The 22,438-nt window shown below is 37.0% G+C and overlaps 2 protein-coding genes across 2 annotated transcripts in view; both read right to left on the bottom strand.

The window, feature by feature from the left end:
* The window catches only part of LOC100617727 (T cell receptor beta constant 2), a gene marked incomplete in the record, with an annotated part of 296,241 nt that overhangs the window by 104,138 nt on the left and 169,665 nt on the right, over window positions 1-22,438 (bottom strand).
* TRB (T cell receptor beta constant 2) overlaps window positions 1-22,438 on the bottom strand; it is a 199,207-nt gene that overhangs the window by 78,556 nt on the left and 98,213 nt on the right. The window contains exons 3-4 of the mRNA XM_056799811.1: window positions 16,487-16,748; window positions 9,817-9,824 (exon numbers count right to left, since the gene is read on the bottom strand). Of these exons, the coding sequence (XP_056655789.1) occupies window positions 9,817-9,824; window positions 16,487-16,748 (270 nt within the window). The remainder of the gene's footprint in view (window positions 1-9,816; window positions 9,825-16,486; window positions 16,749-22,438) is intronic.

The following is a 22,438-nucleotide window of genomic DNA, read 5'->3' as shown; positions in this document are numbered from 1 at the left end:
TACTCTTGATTCATATTGAGGATGTAGTCGATTAAATCACATTTTTCCCCAGAGGAGCTACTGTCTAATGCTATCTATTTCATTGGGTATTTTGATTATATGTTGAAGTAACAATATTAATTTGGAGACGTTTAGGATGGAAAACACATAGGGATTAGCATATAAACATTTTGCTTTTATTCAACAGAGAGGAGAGATTTGGTAATGGAGGGAGGGGGAGAAGGAAGTCTTACAACTTAATGACTTAGTTTAAAACTTCTAACTAATAGTCCTATCTTACCTTATCCCAAACTCCTAAGGGCCAGTCCAACAGAAAATGCAGAGAGATCTTACATATAGAGTCTTTTGGAAAGTAGAGACTGGAGTCCAGATGAGGAGTCCTAGATGATTCAGAGAATGGTTGGAGCTCCCAATATTTCCCTTGGTCCACCCAAGTGTAATTGGGAAACACCTATCCACTCTTGTCCAGAGGGCTGCTTGAAGGATGATCCAGAGATGTCCACAGGAGCACAGATCAGCAACCACCAGCTTCTTTGTCAGCTGCAAACCCCCAAGTGAAGTCCAACAGTCTCCTCAATGGTTTGGAAATTTTCCCCTGCCATGAAGGTTTTCTGGGATTCTGTGTCTCATGGTCTGCCTGTCAAATCCTTGGACCTCATCTCTATGCTGTTGTCCCCTTATGTTAGCTATCATTACATTCATGTAAAACAATTTGTTCAGCATTCCCAAATTAATGGGCACACTATCCCTTCAGGAATCAGGTTGACAATTGTGCTTGTGGCCAACAAGTATCCCACACATATATGCACACACATGTATAATTTCAAATGGCAAAAATCTGACTTCTCTTTCTCATTTCAAAACTCTCTTCACCTCAATTGAGAGGAAAACAAGAGCCTTCTTACAAATATGCATAGTCAAGCAAAACAAATTTCCCCATTGATCACATCCAGAAATATGCTTCATTTTGCACTCAGAGTTCTTAACTTTTCTATTAGGAGTTGGGTAGTGTGCTTCATCATTAGCTCTTTGGCATTGTGGTTGCTCTATATTTCAATCAAAGTTCTTAAATCTTTCATAGTTTGCCTCAACTGTATTATTGTCATTGAATGATTTATGCTTCAGTTATGTTCACTTCACTCTGTCAGTTCACACAAGACTTACCAGATTTCTCTGAAAACCTCTTCATCATTTCTTACAGCACAGTAGTATTCCATCACATTTATATGCCATAAGGTATTTAGCCATAGTCCAATTTATGGACATTTTCCCCAGATTCTCATTCTTTGCTCCCTCAGAAAAGAGCTATAAATATTTTTGTACACCTTTAGAGTTTATTGGCTTAGCACTTTTTCCCTTAATCTATCCTCCATATTCTCTCTTATCTCCTTTCCCTTCTATTTCCCTGTTAAGTGAAATGTATACCATCTCTCTCTCCCCGCCCCCTCTCTGTGCATATGTGTGCGTGTGTGTGTATGTCTCCCACTCCTCTTCTTTTCTTCCCTTCCCTTCACTGATCAGTTCATGAATGAGGTTTGAATATCAGATGCCCCCCAGCCTTCCTCTTTTTTTGTATAGATATTTATTTGTACACTCTGCTTATGCGAGATAATTTTCCCTAGCCTTCCTTTCCTAAGGTAAGATTGAGTACACCTAAGGATGAATATCTATGGCATAATAAAGTTAAAAAATTTATCTTTGAACAACTTTTCTGATTTGAAAATTTAGTAGTTGACAGTTTGGTAGACGAAAGTGATAGTTGCCTTTAAATATTTGAAGCATATGAAAGAGAGATTAGTTTTACTCTTTTTATGTGCAAAGGAAACAATTGGGACCAGTGCAAGAAAGTCTTAGGTAGACTATGGCTTCACATGAAAAAGAAATATATGACCAAAAATAGAGAGCTCTTTAAAGATGGAATAAATAGGCTGCCTTGAGAGAAAGAGATTATCACAACAATGGAAATATGGAAACGAAAACTGGATAATCCAATGTCAGGAATGATGAAGATAGATTTCCAATAAACTCTAGGTTTGGATTGGAAGCTGGCCTCGATGTGCTTTATGATCACAACATCACAGAGCCTCAGAGCTAGAAGGAACCCCAAAAGACAATGCCAACACATACATGAAAAAGGGTCCTCTGTTCAACGTACATTTATAAAGTAGATATCAAGTCTTTTATTAAAAAATTCTAATAAAGGAGAACTTACTACTAGGTAGATCATTGCACTTTGTAGAGTGGCTGCCACATAGTAGGTACTTAATGAATGCTTACTGATTGATTGACTAGAGACATTTAGAGATTTTTTTTCTTATATCAAGCCTAAAGTTCCCTCTCCCCAATTTTTGCCTTCTAGGACTAAAGAAAAGAAAATTAATTACCCTTTTTCACATGACCACTCTTTATACGCTGGAAGAAAGGCTTCACATCCCACCTAATATCAGACCTAAAATCTGTTGCTCAGGATTGGACATAACAATGACAGATATAGTCTTTGAGGGCTCAAACTACAGCAAGTCTCTTGCTTCATTTCACCCATATTCCATGCCTCTTTTAATGCATCCAAGTGTCTGTTAACTTGCTTAGCTATTATAAATAGCACTGTTGAGATATACTGAACTTCCAGGTCATTAAAACCCCAAAGCTTTTTACAGAGGTACAATAATCTGTCTCATTATACTGCTCTCATATTAGATGTTTAAAGTCAATTTTTTGCCCTTCTGGGCATATGGGTTGTTTCTTAATTAAATTTCACATTATTATATATGTCCTAATAATCTAGCTAGTCAATATATTTAAAATTTTATATTTGCATATTAATAATGATATATAGTTATATATTCTATTATATGTTATATCATACATAGAACATTATACATAGAATAATATAAATATAATTATATACATACAGATATATTTGTTTTGCTGGTAGGGTTCAGACAATCCTGAATTTCCTCATGATAGAATTCAAGCTATCTCCCTTTTAATGGTGAATCCATATCCTTGTCAAGATATTTTAAATTATGATTCTATAATCCAGTGTTTAAACTTTCCAAGATTTGTAGTAATTATATATTGGTTTTAGTTTTTATTAAAATATTTTATTAAAATATCTCTTAAATAAGATCACTGAAATCAGTGAGTCAACAAACATTTATTTAATGATTTATCTAAACCTTTACCTTCTCTTTTAGTATATCAGAAGGGTGACAAGAGCTAGGGAATTGGGGTTGAGTGACTTGCCCAAGGTCACATAGTTCGGAAATGTCTGAGGCCAGATTTGGACCCAAGAACTCTTGTCTTAAGGTCTGAATCTCTATCCACTGAACAACCTAATTGCTATTCAACATGCATTTACTAAGTGCTTACCATATGTCAGATACTGTGTTAAGCACCAAAGATACAAAGAAAGGACAAAATATAATCCTTGCCCTCAAGGTGTTCACAATCTAAGTGGAGAGACAACAAGAATGCAACTATGTACATGCAAGTATGAACAGGACAAATAGAAAGTGATCTTAGAGGAAAGTCACTAGTACTGAAGGCATCTGGAGTGAGAAACATGAAAGGAAACAATTCAGAATGTGCCATTGCCCCCTGAAGGGAAGCAAGAAATTGAGGAGAGAACCTGGATAAGGGAAAACATTTGTAGTGACAGTGACTTGGGGAGATTTGAAATGGGCAGGCAGAGTGGGTACAGAGCCTTCTCTTGCTTGAAAGCTGAAATAGGTGATGGTGTATAAGCAAAGCTCAATACGACTTGGGGGAGGAAGGAAGTATAATCATATTTGCAAGGAATATACACTGAAAACCCCTTTGCTCTGTCAGGGATGTAAGGAGGAGGGGAGGGATGGGAAAGAGGAACAAATGGGGCTATGATGTGGGTTGATTGCATTAAGACTTCTACTCTGTACTTCAATCAGGGTAATTATTGGAGTGAAAGTGAAGTCTAGGAACTGGTGCACCACTGATCAATCTATTCTATACATAGGATATGTGATTAGAGGAATAATCCAGAGACATAGGGGTTGTTATTATAAACACAGAGGCCAGGTAAGATTTGAAGATGGTTGGACATTATGGACCTGGACAAAAAGTTTTCTTTGGTGCCTCTCCATGAGAGGTAAGCCCCTTTATACTCAAAACTTTGCATGTATTAATTCTCTACTTATAAGCAGAAATGATTGCAGAATATGGCAATAATGAGATTCAACCAGGTCATCCCTTAGAGCACTTTCCCTTAGGCACTGCTATTCTCCAAGTAGGTTTTTGTCCTTGGTCTCTGAATCCTGACTTTTAAGAGGTTCAAAAATCTGATGGTCAGGATTCCATGGAGAGAGAAATAATGGAGATTTTCCTACTTATTATTCCTATCTCTTCTCACATGGCCAGTGTGATATCGCATCTTCTCTTTCCGACATATTTGTTTGTTTTTTGATGACATCCTTTACCTCTGTTCTACTTCAGAGTTCCTGTTGGTCATGTGCTACAGTCTGCTCACATTCATCAGATACCTTTCCATGTCTCTGTGTGATGCTTATCTTTAGTTCTTTATAGGAAGTGGTGTTCCACACAAAGAGAATATAAAGTAATTTCAGTTGAGGGAGGAGGATGAGGAAAGCTTCTTGTAGGTGGTGGTGCATGAGCTGGATTTTGACAGAAAGTATGGATTCTAATTGATTGAGGTGAAAAAGGAGGAGAGTATTCCAGGTTTGTGAGACAGCCTGAGGAACAATCCCAAGAAAGGGGATAGACTATCATGAGGGAGGAAGAGCAAGGAGGCCAGTTTGGATTAAATGAGGAATTCATGAAGGGGAATAATGTAATAAAGTAAGTTGGAGCCGGGATGGGAAGGACTTCCAAAATAGCAAACAAGGGAGTTTTTATTTGATCTATAGGAAGTATTATTTCATTGGGGATTACTGAGCAGGGTAGTGATCCAAGTCAGGCTAGCGTTTTAAGAGTCTTAGTTGTATGGAGGATGAATTAAAGAAAAGTGATAGTGGAAGTAGGAGATTTGAGACCAATTTGGAGGATTTTTGAAGTCATGAAGAACAGAAACACAGAAGAGGTGAGCTAGGATGGTGTCAGCCTAAATGAAAAGAATGGGACAAATGAAGAGAGCTAGTAGGATCTATGAGAAATGGCAATTACATCCATGATAAATCCTAAGTTTCCTCTTCATCCTTAAAATCAGGGATTTGATAGCTTTTTAGCTTGATTTCTTAAAGTCTTTTTAATGTGTATTCCCCTTTGTCTCCTTCCCATCACCTAGTTAGACAATCCCTTCAGAGTTTTAAATCTATCTTTTGAACTGACTGCTCCCCATCAACCCAGTGGTGTGCTTAGTAAAGTTGTATTGGCTTGAGAAAGCTCGCTATTAAATTTTCATTGTGAGCATTTAAACCTTGGAAATTAGCAGACTACATATCAGGGAAAAGTTGTAAGAACTCTGATTAATTCCAAAAGTGGGTCGTGATTTTTAGAGAGGTTGTTTTTAAACATTTAACAGTATAACTCCTACTCATTCTTTTTATTCTGGATTCCCTTAGAATCTTATATAGGTGGATAGTCATAAAATTATTTTTAAAAGGTTCATAAAGATCTTATGAAAATTATAGGGATCAATTAATTATGAAAATTAAAAAGGTTTCTACACTCATGTTCATAAGTGACATTTTCCCCCTGACATTTTATTGGGGCCAAGTATGGCTGGGTAAGTCCTTTTTATGTATGTGTAGGGATGAGGATAGTTTGTTGTGCTATCGTCTCACTGCAGGAACAGAATTACCCAGCTGCCTGGCCTGAGTTTGTAGACTCAGGGCTAGCAGAAAGAATTTCTTCTCTTTTTGAGAGATATTCACTAAAGAATTCTCCTCTTATAGTAATGCAAGTATTAATTGAATAATGGATCAATGATATTGTTGACCCAGAGTCTTGACAATACCAGTACATACAGTCTTATAGCCCTTTGAACATAGGTCCAAGTTGTTCCCCAGAATGGTTGAACTAGTTCACAGTCCTAACAGTATATTAGTGTATCTATTTTTCCACATTTCCTCCAGCATTTATAATTTTTCTTTTCTGTCATTTTATTTTTTATTAATAGAATTTATTTCTAGGTATCTCAGCCCTTCCTTCCCCTCCCCACACCATGGAAGGCATCAGCAGCAAACACACACACACACACACACACACACACACACACACACACACACACATATATACATATATATATAATATATCTTTCATGTCTCCATTTTCAGTTCATTCTCTGAAGTTAAACCTTCACAAGTTATTCTTCAAATATTAAATTTGTAGCTGTATATAAAAAGATACCAATACATAATGCCATTCTCCAGATCCTAGTCATATTTCAGTGTCTCCTTTATCCTGTTGTCATAACCAGGAGTCTGAAGTTCTAGGTCTAGCATCCATGAGGACTATGGGGAAAGGAAATAGTTTCTGAGACACGTGAGGAAGGAGTCACATGTTACAGTCATGGAATAGAAGACTGTATCTAGAACTGGCAAGCTAAAATAAAGGATTTCCTATCAGCAAACAATACTCACTTTCTCTCACAAGAAAAATGGTCACAAAAGAAATGAACAATATTATCTCTTTGTTCTATACTGATGTGCTGGAGATTCATAGACTCTAGATGAAATCTGTGATATTATTCTCCCTCTTGGTTCCCACAGCTTCAGATTTTTGCTTGGGGTTCAAAAAGTCAACTCTAGAAAGAAGTGACCATGCCTTCCTGCCACTCAGTGTCTCATTCAGGTCAGACTATAGAATTGTAGAAGTTTGCAGCTGGAATTAATATGGAAGTGGTGTTTCACTTTATACATAAAGATATTGAAATCCATAAATGTAAAATCAGTTGCCCATGATTCAACAATGGGGAAACCAGAACCAGAATCCATCTCTCCCAACTTACCTATTTCTTTGTTCCTACATACAACTCTATTTCCATATATTTATAAACCAATCAACAAGCATTCATTAAATGTCCATTGTGTTCCAATCACTGCTAAGACCTTGGGATTCAAAGACAACAGTAAAACACTCTGTGTCCTCCAAATGCTTCCATTCTGACATATAATGGGATATTCAGTATATATATATCAAAATATTTATATAATCCAGTGGAATTGCTTATCAACTCAGGGAAGGGGGAGGGAAGAAGTGAGGGAGACCACATGAATCATGTAACCACAGAAAAAATCAAAACAGAATATATATATATATATATATACATATATATATATATATATATAAAGTATAAAAGGTCATTTAAGGAGTGAGGGCAATAGCAGCTTGAGAGAGCAAAAAAGGCATAATTTATATGGAATAACTCAAGAGCTCAATCTTGAAGGAAAATAGATTTTAAGAAGCATATATTAGGAGGAGTGTTGTGTTTGAGGAACCACAGGTAGACCAGTAGGTAGACTAGATTATAGGAAACCTGAGCAGGAGATAAAGACTGTATAACAAATCTGGAATGTAAGGAAGGAAGCAAGTTGTAAGGAGTCTTAAATGTCAAATAAAGAAGTCTACATTTGGTCCTGAAGTTTGAGAGGGGACAGGGAGATGAACTTTCAGATCTGTTTTACAAGATCACTTTGACAGCAATTGGCAGATGGATTGGTGTGGGGAGGAATTTAAGGCAGTATATAAAGTAGAAGTCTTTTGTAATCATCTAGGTGAGAAGTAAGTTTGGATCAGGGTTTCTAATGCTAATGCTAATCCTAACCCTCAACTTAATTCCAAGGTGGTTGTGGGAATACAGAAAAGATGACCAATGTGAGAGATGTTGGGGATATAGAAAAAGTAGCAAATCAATGGTAGAATTGGTAATTGGGGCCAGCTCTTCTAATCTTGCCTTCTATAATCTGCCTTTTGGTATCCTTCAATGAATTAGTGACTTGGAAGCCTTGGGAGACTGGACCTACTGGTTTCCCAGGAGGTTGTTTACCCAGGATTCCACAAATTCCTAGACTCTTCCCTTGACCTCCAAATAGAAAAGAGGATGGCAGAAAGACACCGTGAGTGACTGATGAGAGATATACAGCCAATGTATATGAATCTCTCTCATCTTCCTTAGTCACTGCCTTGACTTTCTTGCATCCTCTTTCACCTTCCTACAGGTCTGTTGGTGAAAGTAGCCCATGGGATATTAGATTTAGAGAAGGAAAGGATTTTAGAGGGCAGCTAGTCTTAACACTCTAAAATCCTGTTCAGGCCTAATGGTTAATGACTTGCCCAGAGATACAGAGTTGGCATCTGAGATGGGATTTGGAACCCATCAGATATTATATTTTTTTCCCCTAGAAGTATCTCATGTCCAGACAGCACCATTTTCACTTTATGGTCAAGCATCAGCAAACAGCAATCAGTCAATAATCATTTATATTCAATTTATGGAACATACATAGTTAAATTAATGGGAATTTTCACAGTGGTGGAACTTCATAAGAAAATATAAAGTTAAAGATCAATGGAGAGAGGCTATATCATCTCTCTTGGGTGGAAATGAATTTTTTAAGTGAAGAGAGGAAATAGCATTTATATAGAGAAGGGGATGCCCTTTAAACATTCGGAGATACGAACTCATGTAAATCCCCCTTTTTTCTACCAGAATGACATCAAAGATTTGTCAAATGTAGGTAAAATATAACCTCAGGATCTCTTTGTTATATCAACATGGTAACTATCACACAGAGTTCATTTGGACTAATCAACACTTGATTAAGGCTTTTCCCTTTTTTTCAAGACTATTGATTTTGTTTACTCGTTTCAGTTGTGTCTGATTCTTCATGATCTCATCTGGGGTTTTATTGGCAAAGCTACTGGAGTAGTTTGCCATTTACTTCTCAAGCTCATTTTACAGATGAGGAAACTGAGGCAAATAGGGTGACAAGCCTAGTGTTACATAGCTAGTAAGTATCTGAGGCTAACTCAGGGCTTCCTGATTCCAGTCCTGGCACTCTATCCAGTGCACCACCTACCTGTCCCAAGGCTATTGATGGTGGTCCAATAATCATATAGAAAGGTTCCTTAAAAACATAAGGAAAATTTTCATCTGGGCCTAATGATTCAAACTCAGTAAGGGTATTATTTCTCATCTCTTTTAAGTTCTTTCCTTATTTAGCCATCAGTGGGCTGTCAGCTAATTTTTCTATAGTCCTTTCTAAAGCAAAGGTAATTCTACTTGTCAAATAGCTAAACTGTTCTCTCTTCTCTTCTCTCTTCCATTCAAGGTTCCATCCACACTGAGCAAAGATCCTATCTCTTTCTTAATTCTTATATTTTCCTCAACAGATTTTTTACTCATACATAGATTTATTAATGATCCACAAATAAGAAAATGAAATGAATCTCAAAAAAGGACAACCTAAAGTTCAAAAGTCCCCACTATTGACATGGAGGAAAATCACTTATAACTCTCTTAATCAATCTCATTGAAATATCCCAAGCAAATAATTTTCCTACTATATGTTTAATCAAAAAATGGGAAAGTAAAATTGTAAAGAAACTGCCAAGTGCTTTTCTCTTCTGGGTCATTTAACCCAATGATTCCTCCAAACCTCCTCCTGTACCTATGTAAGAAAGATTAAGAAAAGATATTTTCCTTCCCTATATTTGGAACCACTCTGATTGCCTCTCTGAATGGTAGGGAGCATATGGGATGAAGTGCTTGTGGCTAGGATGAATCTCCCAGGCTAATCTCAACTATGATTCTATGATTTTTTTCATAGAATCTGCTTCTGTTTGCTGGTCTGGTTCTACAACACATGGTCTTATCTCCACTCTAGGGTCTTAGCCAAGTCTTTTATGTTATTCTGATGGAAAAAATGGGGATTTATGTGAGTTTGTGTCTCCAAATGTTTGAATCACATGAGATGAGAGGATTGGGCTAGATGGATTTCAAGATGTCTTTAAGATCTGGATCCATAATTCTCTGAATGGTGGGACTGTTGTCCCTTCAAGGGCCAAATGTCTAGGAGCTGGACAAGGCCCTTTGAAATGGGAGGAAAGGGTAGGCTTTGAGGAGATAACATAACAGTCAGGACAACTGGAATCTGGGTAATTCCAGGACAAGTTATCATATAAGTTACCACTTATATGTCACCAGAAATAAACTAGGAGTAGACATTCCTTCAGTCAGACTTAACTATATATTCAGATCCTGTGAGAGTTCCAAGGATGAACAATGCTTGAAATAATAACTAGTATTACTATAGGGCAGTCAGAAGGGACAGTGGATAAAGTTCTGGGCCTGGAATCAAGAAGATTCATCTCTCTGAGTTCAAATCCAGCCTCAGACACTTTACTAGCTCTGTGACCCTGAGCAAGTCACTTAATCCTGTCTGCCTTAATTTCTTCATTTGAAAAATGTATTGAAAAAGAAAATGGCAAACTATTCTTCTATCTTTTACAAGAAAACCCCAAATGAAGTCACAAAATACCTAAAACCTAAACAACAACAAATATAATGCTTAACAATTTGCAGATCACTTAAAAATTATCTCATTTCATTCTCACAATAACCCTGGGAGGTAGATGCTATTATTATATGCGTCTTAGAGATGGTAAAACTAAGGCAGGCAAAAGTTATGCGACTTGCATAAGTTACAAAGGTAATTAGTGTTGCAATGTAATGCTTAGTGCATAAACATGATTGATAGGCAGAGAATCTTCAGAGCTGGCAGGGGAAAGATTCCAAATGGTTGGAGACAGATTACTGGTGTCTCTTGGGGGTTGGCAGCTACCAAAGAAGCTGGAGGCAGCTGATCTGTGCTCTTGTGAACATCTGAATCATCCTTCAAGCAGCCCTCTGGACAAGAGTGGATAGGTGTGTCTTAATTACCTTTGGGTGGACCAAGGGAAATATTGGGAACTTCAACCATTCTCTAGACCATCTAGGACTCTTTTCATCTGAACTCCAGCCTCTACTTGCCAAAAGACTCTATATGTAAAATCTCTTCACTTTCTGTTGAACTGGCCCTTAGGAGTTTAGGATAAGATAAGATAGGATTATTAGTGAAGATTATTAAACTAAAGGGTTAATTTGTAAGATCTCCTTCTCCTCCTCGCTCCTTTCCCAAACTGCTCTTCTCTGTGGAATAAAAGCAAAGTATTTATATGTTGATCTCTATGTGTTTTCCATCTAAACCCCTCCAAATTAATATTGTTATTTCATCAGTGACAAAGTCAGCCCTGGAACTCTGGTTCTATGGCTCTTCCCACTATAGCATGAATTCTTTCTGAGGCTTTCTATTTATTCTACATGGCTGGGAGCAGAGAAGAAAGCTGGTAGTGTGGCAGTGTGGCAGTGACCCAGTGGTCACCACATGCTCCTTGCAGCTCTTGTCTCAGAACCACTGAAGCCCAAGAAAGGATTGGAAATGGAAGGGCTAGAACAGATCCTGGAGGGATGTGCTACAGAGGTGACTGGCCTTCATGGTCTTCTGTGCATGTACCTGAGAAAGTATCTTCTTTCCTTATTTTCAAGTGGGGTCAGGTGTGACTGGGTCATCCCATCTCTTCTGATTGCTGTTTTTTGTGCAAGGAAGAAGTGGCTCTGTTCTTCTGTGGTTGTACTGCTGGCACAGAAATACCCAGATGTCTGGTTTGTGCTTGTAGACTTGAGAGTTAGCAGGAAGAATGGCTTTTCTTTCCGAGAGGCACTGTATCCATAAGGGGTTTCTGTTTCACTGAAACCAACATTAAGTGAAAAAGAGATCACCTGTAGCCCTAACCCTGGGTCCTGTCGATACCAGTACATAGAATCATGGCCCATATCCTGTTCACATCTTAGTGTCACCTCACGTCCTGTTGCTGTTACCAGGTATCTCAAGTTCTGGGTGATCCTAGCATCCGTGGGGACTATAGGAGGAAAAAGACAGAAGGTAGTATTCAGTTAAAGAAGGAGCTTAGGTAGGAAAATATTAACACTGGAACTAGCAAACCAAAGAGCTTCACCATTTGTATTCAAGACACAAGTGTCAGTTGTCATGTAGTGGATACAGGGCTGACCTTGGAATCAGGAAGACCTTGAACTCAAGTCTTGCCTTTGAAATACTAACTCAATAGTCCTAGGCAAGGCACTTAAAGAATGATAACGCACAAGGCATAAGCTATCAGTGACAGAAGGCTTTCTAATCATCCTTAACAGAGTTTCTTCACTGGGAACCAGTGAAATCATAGTTCAAAATAAAATGTTATTATTGTTATTTAGTTTTTTCAGTCATGCCCAACTATTTGTGACTCAATTTGGGATTTTCTTGGCAAAGATACCAGAATGATTTGCCATTTCCTTCTCCAACTCACTTTACAGATGAGTACATGAAGTTAAATAGAATTAAGTGACTTCTCCAGGGTCACACAGTTAGTAAATGTGTGAGACTGGATTTAAACTTAGGAAGATGAGTCTTCCAGATTCCAGGACCAACACTCCATTCACTGTGCTAAAGTAAAATAAAATATTATAATAAAGGTTCAGGACTTACCTGCTGTGAGGAGAAAAACAACTACACAGCAAAGGAGTGAGGTGCCCATGACAGTTCTTTGATCTTCTGAAATACAAATGGAAATAGCACCTGACCCTGCCAGCTCCTATGGTCCCAGGTATGCAAGGTACTCAAAACTCCAGGGTAAGAGGAAAGAAAGAGTTCTAAAACAATGCAGTGGCCACACCCTCTTCCCTTTTAGCAAAGGCAGTATAAAGGAACATTTCGCCTCCAGGAGAGACCATAGAAATCATGCCTTACTTTACCTACAAAGAAATGGACACTCTGAATGGACAGCTGAAATGATATATCTCCCACATATTTGGTGGTCATGAGCAAAGCCAGGACTAGAACACACATCTCCTGATGTTTCCCCTTCATTTCTCCTACACCACTCTGCCTCTATACACTGTTGATCTCAGAATTTGAATTCATTATGAAGTAATTTTATGTCTCTCTACAGATCTCCCAATCTCCATATTTATTTATTTCTGGATTGGTGAATAGGACTTGAGTTTTTCAAATAACTGTATACATTAACTCTTCATCATGAATATTAATGATTTCACTGGGATTCTTCAAGATTTGATACCCCAAATGCCTGTAGGAATCATTTTTCAACTTGCCCAGATATCCAAAAGCAAAACTGAATTCTACATAGTTACCTATTATTGCCACAAATTTTGTACTCCATGTCTCTATATACTTTCCATTGAAATCTTTATTTACCTCTTCATTGGTTGAAGGAATTGGGCATGTATAACCTGACAAAGGGAAGACTCAAAGGAGCTATAATAACAACCCATATGTATTTGGAGGTGGGATTAGATTTGTTCTGTATGGCCCCAAATGGCAAAACCAGGAACAATAGATAGAAATTGAAAAGGGGCAAATTTCCACTTGATGTCAGAAAAAAAATTCTTAGTAATTAGAGCTTTCCAATAGTGGAATGAGATGCCTCCAGAAGGGATGGATTCTCTTTCCTTGTAGGTCTTCTATCAGAAGCTGAACATTTGTGATGCACTTTTTACTGGGGATTCCTTTGATACAATAGATGGTTGGGGTTCCTTCCAGCTCTCAAATGCTCTGTTTCTGTCATTATGACATAAAGAGGTCTTGAATCAAAGCTCTGATAGGCCCTTCAAATGTGGAAAGGTTTCCTCTTATATATCTGACTACTTCTGTTTCCTTTTCTGGTTCTTCATCCATATTACACCATTAACCCTCTTGTGTTTCCCAAGACTACCCTGGGTCTTCTTTTTTTTAACCTCACTATTAAATTACTTGGAGATCTCATCAAACCCCATGGCTTCAATTATCATCTACATCATGATGATTCCCATATTTCTCTGTCTAGCCCTACTCATTCTCCTAAACTACAACATGTCTAACTGCTTTTTGAACATCTCAAATGGGATGTCCAATAGGCACCGCAACTTAACCTGTCCAAAACAGAGGTCATTATCTTCTTCTCCAAATATTCCCTTCTTCCCAACTTTCTCATTACTCTGAAGGGCACCACCACTCTTTAGTCACCCAGGCTCACAACCTTGCTATCTTCAGTTTATCACTTTCACTCAACCCACATAATGAATGGATTGTCAAATCTTGTTTCTTACTTTACAACTTTCATACATATCCCATTTACTCTAATTGAAGTGACTTGGTCAAGGCTAAACAGCTGCCCTTTTCATTATATAGCATTTCCTAGTCTGTTTAATTAAATAGGTTCTATTTGAGTAACTTTTCCAACCTGAAGCTTAATTAAAATGACTAAAATGCTGAAGTGGTATTTATGGATTCCTTTCATCTTTCCAACTAAAGCATCTTTGTCTTCCTCAAGACTTTTATCTTTCTTTCTCTCTTTATGTTCCTTTAATGATCTCATCTCCCATGTATTCAAATATAACATATATATATATACATATATATATGCAGATGACTTTCAGTTCTATATATTCAGACCTATTCTCCTCCTTGAACTCTAGTCCTGCATTATCAGAAACTTATGAGATATTCACAAATGAATGTACCATAGATTTCTCAGGCTCAATAGTTCTAAAGTATATCATTATATTTTCTCCCCAAAAGACCATCTTTGTCATTTGCCTTTTTGTCAAGGGTGTCGTCATCTTTCCATTCACTTGGAACCCAACCTTGAAGGCATTCTCCACCTTTCACTCTTTCAAACTTTATATTTCATCTGTTTTTAAGTCCGGTCAGTTCTACCTTCACAATATTTCTCTCAAAAATTAAATGAGTTACAAATATTCATAGCAGCCTTCTATTTTAAAGAAAGGACTAGAAGCAAAGTAGATATCCACTGATGAGTGAGTGGATAAAATAATTGTGGTACATGAATTTAATAGAATATTAATGCACTATAAGGAATGACAAATGTGATGAATTCTATGAAAATCAGAAATACATATAATTGGACTCATGCCAATCCACACATTAATAGGCTTAACAACTGTCCTCTTATTCAAGGCATTCATGAAAATGTTAAATCACACAGGGTCATTAATAGGTCACTAGGTAGTCCATAGACACCTTTTAATTTGATATCAAAATGTCACTACTCTGGGCAGAAAAATTCAAGGAATTCCAAATACATTTGGCAATAGTACCATCTAGTTTGTCTCTATATTTTCTTTTCTTTTTTAATTAATGAAAATTTGCCTTTTCTCTCTCCCAGGTACTCACCCCCAACCCCGACTCATAGTTGAGTCATTCTACATTATTTTTCCAATTATAATTGTTCCTACTACTAAGTAAAAAATCCTATTCATCTTGAACCCTCCATAACAAAGCTAAAAGGCATGCAAAAATGGTTTTTCTTGTCAGTCTGGCTCAGTTTGACATTTAGCACTCTTTATGCTTCATGTAGGATTGGGTCTTTTATAATCATCTTCCATTGTTGTTGTTGTGCAATAATTTCAGTTATGTCTGACTCTTTATGACCCCATTTGGGGTTTTCTTGGCAAGGATACTAGAATGATCTGTCATTTACTTCTTCAGCTCATTTTACATGTGAGAAAACTGAGGGGAAAAGAGTGAAGTGACTTGGCCAAGTGTTTTGGGCCAGATTTGAACTCAAGACATTCAGTCTTCTTTACTCCAGTTCTGGTGCTCTATCTGTTGTACCACCCAGCTGCCCCAAACTCCCATTAGCACTTTGACAGGCACACACACAATTAACTACCCCTTCCTTTATGAGGCTGTTATTCTGATTTACTAACATCTAGAGGAAGCTGGGAGTCAGCCATGACTGAAATGCTTGAAAAACAAATCAACTCCTTATTTTATTTTGTTCTCCTTTAGTCCTTCTCTAGGAGTTCTGATTGTCCTCTGCTTCAACATGAATCCTTTATCTTCTCCTCCTATTGCTTCTCAGTCTCTTCTCTTTTATCTCTCCAGCTGTAGCTTGAGACCTTCTCACACTAAGAATTCAAGGTCAAGTCCTTTTCTTCCTTCACTTTAAATCTTTTTACTCCTTATAGGATCATGGAGTTAGAGCTCAGAGGAACCTTGGAGGTCATCTAAATTGCCTCTTTTTAACAGATAAAGAAACTGAGTGTTAAAAGAGTAAAGTGACTGTAGAGTGGCTTGTAAAGTAAGTGGTTAATTAATGTTTACTGATTTGCAAAATGTCTCATAAGAAAAAATCACAAAGTTGGGATTCAAACTCATATCCACTAAATCCAAATTCAACATGTTATTCACTGTCTTTCCCTATTCTCTTGCCTCCTTTAATTTGTCTTTATTCTATATCTCCTTGGTTTTCACTTTCTAGTTATTCTCTTTTTTCTTCTCCTTTGATTTCTTTTTCAGTTGCACCATACATCTCCCCAAATTTCTCCCTTCTAAATTCAAAGTCTCTTTGTCTCTAACTGTTATTTCCTGTGTGGTGTCCAGAGAGGGTTTGTACAAAGAAAGGAAATGATTATACAATGCTGTGCCTAGGCTGCTGGAACAGAGATAAATAGCTGAATCCTGGGGTTCCGTAAATTGGATGTTCAAAATAGAAGATGAGTTTTGGGGCCAATCAATTGAAAATCTAGTTTTTGGAACCCCTGATTTATCTAAGACTTTCTCATTCTGAAGATAACCCATGAATTTCAATTCTTCTTCCAGGAATTGATACCAAAAAATATACACGTGTGGCTTGATTGGGTCACACCTCAGCATCACATTTTCTCCTCTTGCTATGACCAAGTGTCTTGGAATCTGGGTAACTTTATCTTCCATAAACCCTATTGGGAAATAAGATAAAAACAAGAATGACTATGTTCATCCTAAGCCATGAAGAGAATTTGAAAATGCAATTAAAATTGTAAAGTTTGAAACCAGGTTCTGTCAAGCACAGACAGAAATTTCCAATCTGATCCCAGGATTCACCTGTTCCTAGAAGACAAATGATCATAAAGTACAGAGTCTTGGTGCACACCATGAGGTTATAGCAGGAATAGATTGCTCTTAGCTAGAGTAAGAAGAAATTTTGGCAGACTGAAGATCTGTGGGACTCTTCTAGTTACACTAGGTGGGGTCTTTCAGTGATGTCAATGTCCTTCCTCTGCTTTAAATCTTTTCCAATTTTCATTATACTCACTTTTTAGCTTCTTATGCACTTATTAGGTAGTACCTTTGCTTATCCTTTACCTCACTCTTATCTCTTTCTCATTTATTTTTATTTTTCTCTTCCCTATCCCCTGTTTTGATTCCCTTCCTAAAATTCTTAAATTAAAAATTTATGGTTGGATGGAGGTGGACTGCCATCTATTTAGTTCAAACCTCTCATTTCAAAGATGAAGAAACATCTTCCCATTGCCCATTCTCTTCTTCTCATAGTTGGTAACTAAACTTTTTTTTCATTATTTGAGTAAGAAATTTAGTTGAATTGGGTAAAAAGGCAGTTAAAACTACACACAGATTCTAGTGTTTCAAAAGCAGCTGCTATTTAATTCCCCCCCCCCCCCCGCTCTCAATAAAATAGAATTACAGTTGAATTGGCTCAGGTATCAGAAGGTTCACTTACGAACCTGAGATTTCTTTTTATTTTCTTGACATGAGAGCCAATTCAACTGTAATTCTATTTTACCTCAGTATTTGACAAAAACTGCTGAGAAAATTAGAAAACAGTATGGGGAAAACTAGATTTAGATCAACATCTTACACCCTATATCAAGATAAATTTAAAATGGGTAAATGGCAAATATAAAGAGTGAAATCATAAAGTGAACATAGAAGAGTATACCTGTCAGATCTATGGGAAGGGAAGGAATTTAAGACCAAGCAAGAAATAGAGAACATTACAAAATGTAAAATGAATGACTTTGATTATGTCAAATTAAAAAGTTTTATTTAGACAAAACCAATGCAACCCAAATTAAAAGGAAAGCAACCAACTGGGAGAACACTTTTATAACAAAACTCTCTGATGAAGGTTTAATTTCCCAAATATATAAGGAACTAAGTCAAATTTACAAAAAAATCAAGCCATTCCCCAATTGATAAATGGGCAAGGGACATGAATAGGCAGTTTTCACTCAATGAAATCAAAACTATCAATAAGCACATGAAAGTGTTCTAAATTCCTCCTGATTAGATAAATGCAAATTAAAACAACTCTGAGGTACCACCTTACACCTATCAGACTGGGCAATATGGTAGCAAAGGAAAGTAATAAATGTTGAAAGGGATGTGGCAAAATTGGGACACTAATAAACTGCTGGTGGAGTCGTGAATTGGTCCAACCATTCTGAAGAGCAATTTGGAACTATGCCCAAAGGGTGATAAAAGAATGCCTGTTCTTTGATCCAGCCATATCACTACTGGGTTTGTATCCCAAAGAGATAATAAGGAAAAAGACTTGTACAAGAATATTCATAGCTGTACTCTTTGTGGTGGCCAAAAATTGGAAAATGAGGGGATGCCCTTCAATTGGGGAATGACTGAACAAATTGTGGTATATGTTGATGATGGAATACTATTGTGCTGAAAGGAATAAAGAACTGGAGGAATTCCACGAGAACTGGAAGGACCTCCAGGAATCGATGCAGAGCAAAAAGAGTAGAATCAGGAGAACATTGTTCACAGAGATGGATATATTATGGCATAATTGAATGTAATGGACTTTTCTACTAGCAGCAATGCAATGATCCAAGACAAGCAGGAGGAACTTATGAGAAGAAAGAACTGTGGGAGCAGAAACACAGAAGAAAAACATATGGTGGATCATGTGGTTCAATGGGGATATGATTGGGGTTCTGGTATTAAATGATCACTCTATTGTAAATATAAATAATATGGAAATCGATTTTGAACAATGATACATGTATAACCCAGTGGAATTGCTTGTCATTGCTAGAAGTGGGGAGAGGAGGGGAGGAATCATGAATCATGTCACCATGGAAAATTATTCTAAATAAATTAAAAAAAAATCAATTGGTCTCTCATGTCTTTGCCTCTAGTCTCACCTTGAAAGCCCTGTATCCAGAGAAGTGCATCCATCTCACATGATGCCCTAGAAAAACATTTCAAGTGTCCCATAGTAGGTAGTTGTAAATCTTTCTGAGAGATGTGAGCCACAGGTAAAGCATGGAAGTCTCTAGGAGCAGGTCTATTACATAAGGAAGTTTATGTCTGAGGCCTGTACTTCATCCTTCTCATTCCTTCTTTCTTTGAAATATTTAGGAATAAAGAAATACAAGCAATATATAGATCACTCATGAGATTGTGTCACATTTCAGCAGTCCCTGCATATTTTAGAATACTTTAATAATATTTTTATAAATTATTAAATATTTTAATAACCCCTTTTGGGTTAAATTTGTTTGTAGAAAATAAAGTGTCGTTTTATTTACTTACTTTTTCATTTGTCTGCTTCTCTGCATCTTTGTATATGTACATAAATTCATTATGTATACTTAAACATGAACATATGTAAGCACATACCCATCTATGCACATACATATATATATATATATATGTACAATCATGTGTGTATATAAAAGAATCTGGCCTTTGATCTCAGAGGACCTAGATTCCACTCTCAGTATGACCATAAATAATGAAATTACTAGTCTATATGAATATACACATATATTATGTGTATATATATATGTATATATATATAGTTGTGCATATATACAGAAGTGCATATATATGATATATATTAAAGTATAGATAGATTAAATAGCCAGATTGGAAGTAAAACAGACACCTTGTGGCTTCTGGAGTGTGCTTCATCTCCTAGATGGTCCAATTCCCAAATTATAGCACTTAGTTCCTCTTCCTCAGCAGAACTCAGACATTCCACAATGTAGAGACCTTGTGATTATTGACAGTCTGCATACACCATCTCTTCTAAATAGCTAAATTCCAGGGGAACTCCCTTCTCATTTCTCATACTTGTTACAAGAGGCACAAAAATGTCTTATTATATATATGAAAGCCTGTTGAGGAGTCTATAAGAATTGGTGTTAAAAAAATAGAGGCTGGAGGAGCTGTTCCCTACACCCACCCACCCCCAACAGATCTAGGATACAGGATCCCTAGAAGTTAAATTAAAAAAGCCTGAAGTGTACACTAGCTCCTGTGTTGTTGTAGTCATTTGTTTCTCAGAAGTCTGTAAGTCCTGGGAACAGCTTGCCAGATTCTAGTGTCAAACCTTTCCTTAGTAACTTCAATGTCAACTTTCCTCCTGGACTCATCTCTGCTTCCCCCTCATAGTTCTCATGGATATGAGAGGTGCTAGAATCCTCCTTGGCTTTTAGATACCTAATCCTAGGGATAGGACAGGCAGAGACACTGGAACGTGAACAAAATTTGGTGCATAACATCTTGTGCTGGTAATTGACAAGCCTGGGACCAGGAGCTTCAGCTCACCTGTTGCTTAGAAAGGACAGATTCCTGATAGGTGAAAACTTCATTAATGTCTCCATAGATAGGATCCAATGTCACAAATCTAGAGCAGGAAGGGATCTCAGAGCTCATTTAGTCTGCCACCGCCCCCCTCACTAATTTTATAGCTTAGTTGAACCAATGGAGACCAAAAAATGTTTAATGGCTCACTCTTATTGCCTACAGGTAGAAAGCTAGGATTTGAACTCAAATTCTATTAGTCAGAGCTGTTAGTCTATCTTCTGTACTGCCACCATTCAAGTGAGACAAACAATATGAAAAACACTTTTTAGAACTCAAAACACTATAAAATTCTAATTACTATTATTAATAATAATTCATTAGTATGACAACAATTTTTGAGTTCCTCTTATACACAAAGCTAGTTTCAAGTATCCCATAGTCTACTAGGGGATGTATGATATAGAAAAATAATCTTCAATTCATGTTGAAATATGATAAGCCCCATGAGAGTGTTTTAGGTAATAGTTTTCTCACAGCACTAATAGCTTCCTGTGTTGGGGGAAGGGTATCATATGCCTAGAAGACGGAGAGTTGCTGTGAGAGAGGGAGGAGGTTTCTGCATGGAGAAGATCTGTCTTAGCCTTACTGTGTCTTTGCTACTGGCACAGAGATAAGAAGATGCTTGTTTGTTTGTGGTTGACTGCACAACAAGACGAAAGAACTCCTTCTGGTCTCGAGTGACACTGTACCCCTCAGAAATGTCTCCTTTCTGAAGGTCACCTTTTGTAATAGAGTAATAAATGAGTTGAAGCCCCTGGCCCTGGTCCTGACGGTACCAATACATAGTTTCATGTCCCAAATTCTGTTCACACGTCAGTATCACATTCTTTCCTATTCCTGTGATTAGATTTCTTGGGGTCTGAGTGATTCTGGCACCTTTGGCATCCATGGAACCTAGAGGGAAAACAGAAATAAACTAAAGAGAGAGATTAACATTGAATAGGTCAGGGGTAGGATTTCAATCAGAATCTGACAAGTCTAAAGAAGAATTTTTCCATCAGTAACCAGGACTCACCTGATCCCAGGAAATAAATAACCACACCCCAAAGAAACCTGAAGTCCATAGTGGAATCAGGGCAAGAATGAAGCAGCTCCCTAGGACAGAGCTCTGGCTCCTGGAGAGGATGTGGATAAATGACTGAACTCTAGGGAGCCCCTAGCTTCAGGCAGGGGAATCATCATTAACATTTCTTCTATAACCCTATAGCTGAACAGATATCCCCAAGAGAAGCTGGGACGTCTCTTAGAAAGGAGGAAGAAATGTTGGGAGCCTCCTTTCTTTCAGAATAGCACTATTATTTTTAGCAGCCAGAAGGAATCCTGGTGATATTCAAATTTAGATTCAACAAAGAAATTGTGTTTCTATGTATGGGTGGGGGGATTGTTTTATTATGCTTATAAGTTAATGAAGTCTCTAACTTTTACTTTTTCCTCTTTAGTTATCTAATCTTCAAAATGGGAAGAGGGTGAGACTGGGCATTGTCAAGGTATAGACTCTTTCCTATTAATGGAATGTACTCTGTCCTCTCTTCTGCCTTTAGGAATTTCTAATTTCCCTCAAGACTAAATTCAAGTGCTACTAGTGTCTCCTTAGCCCCCATTGTATTGTACCTAGACTTAATATGTGTGCATGTATATGCATAATAAATATGTGTGTTTATATATGTATGCATACACAAATATAGGTATATAAATATGCATATAGGTTAATATATGATGAATTGTATATGAAGTATTGCATATATTTATATATCACATAATAGCTAATAATAATTTGTTGTTCAGTCCTTCAGTCATTTCTGGCTTTTTGTGATTCATTGGACCATGCTGTTCATGAGGTTTTCTTGGCAAAGATACTAGAGTGATTTGCTATTTTCTTCTCTATTTTTTTATTAAAGATTATTATTATTATTATTATTATACTTATATTATATTTATATATTATATATAATATTATTATTATTTTATTAAAGATTAAAGGCAAGTGGAGT

Source organism: Monodelphis domestica, chromosome 5 (assembly GCF_027887165.1).
Source record: "Monodelphis domestica isolate mMonDom1 chromosome 5, mMonDom1.pri, whole genome shotgun sequence".
Taxonomy (NCBI): Eukaryota; Metazoa; Chordata; class Mammalia; order Didelphimorphia; family Didelphidae; genus Monodelphis; species Monodelphis domestica.
The sequence above is the reverse complement of the archived record's forward strand: the minus strand, read 5'-3'. Positions and strand labels throughout refer to the sequence as shown.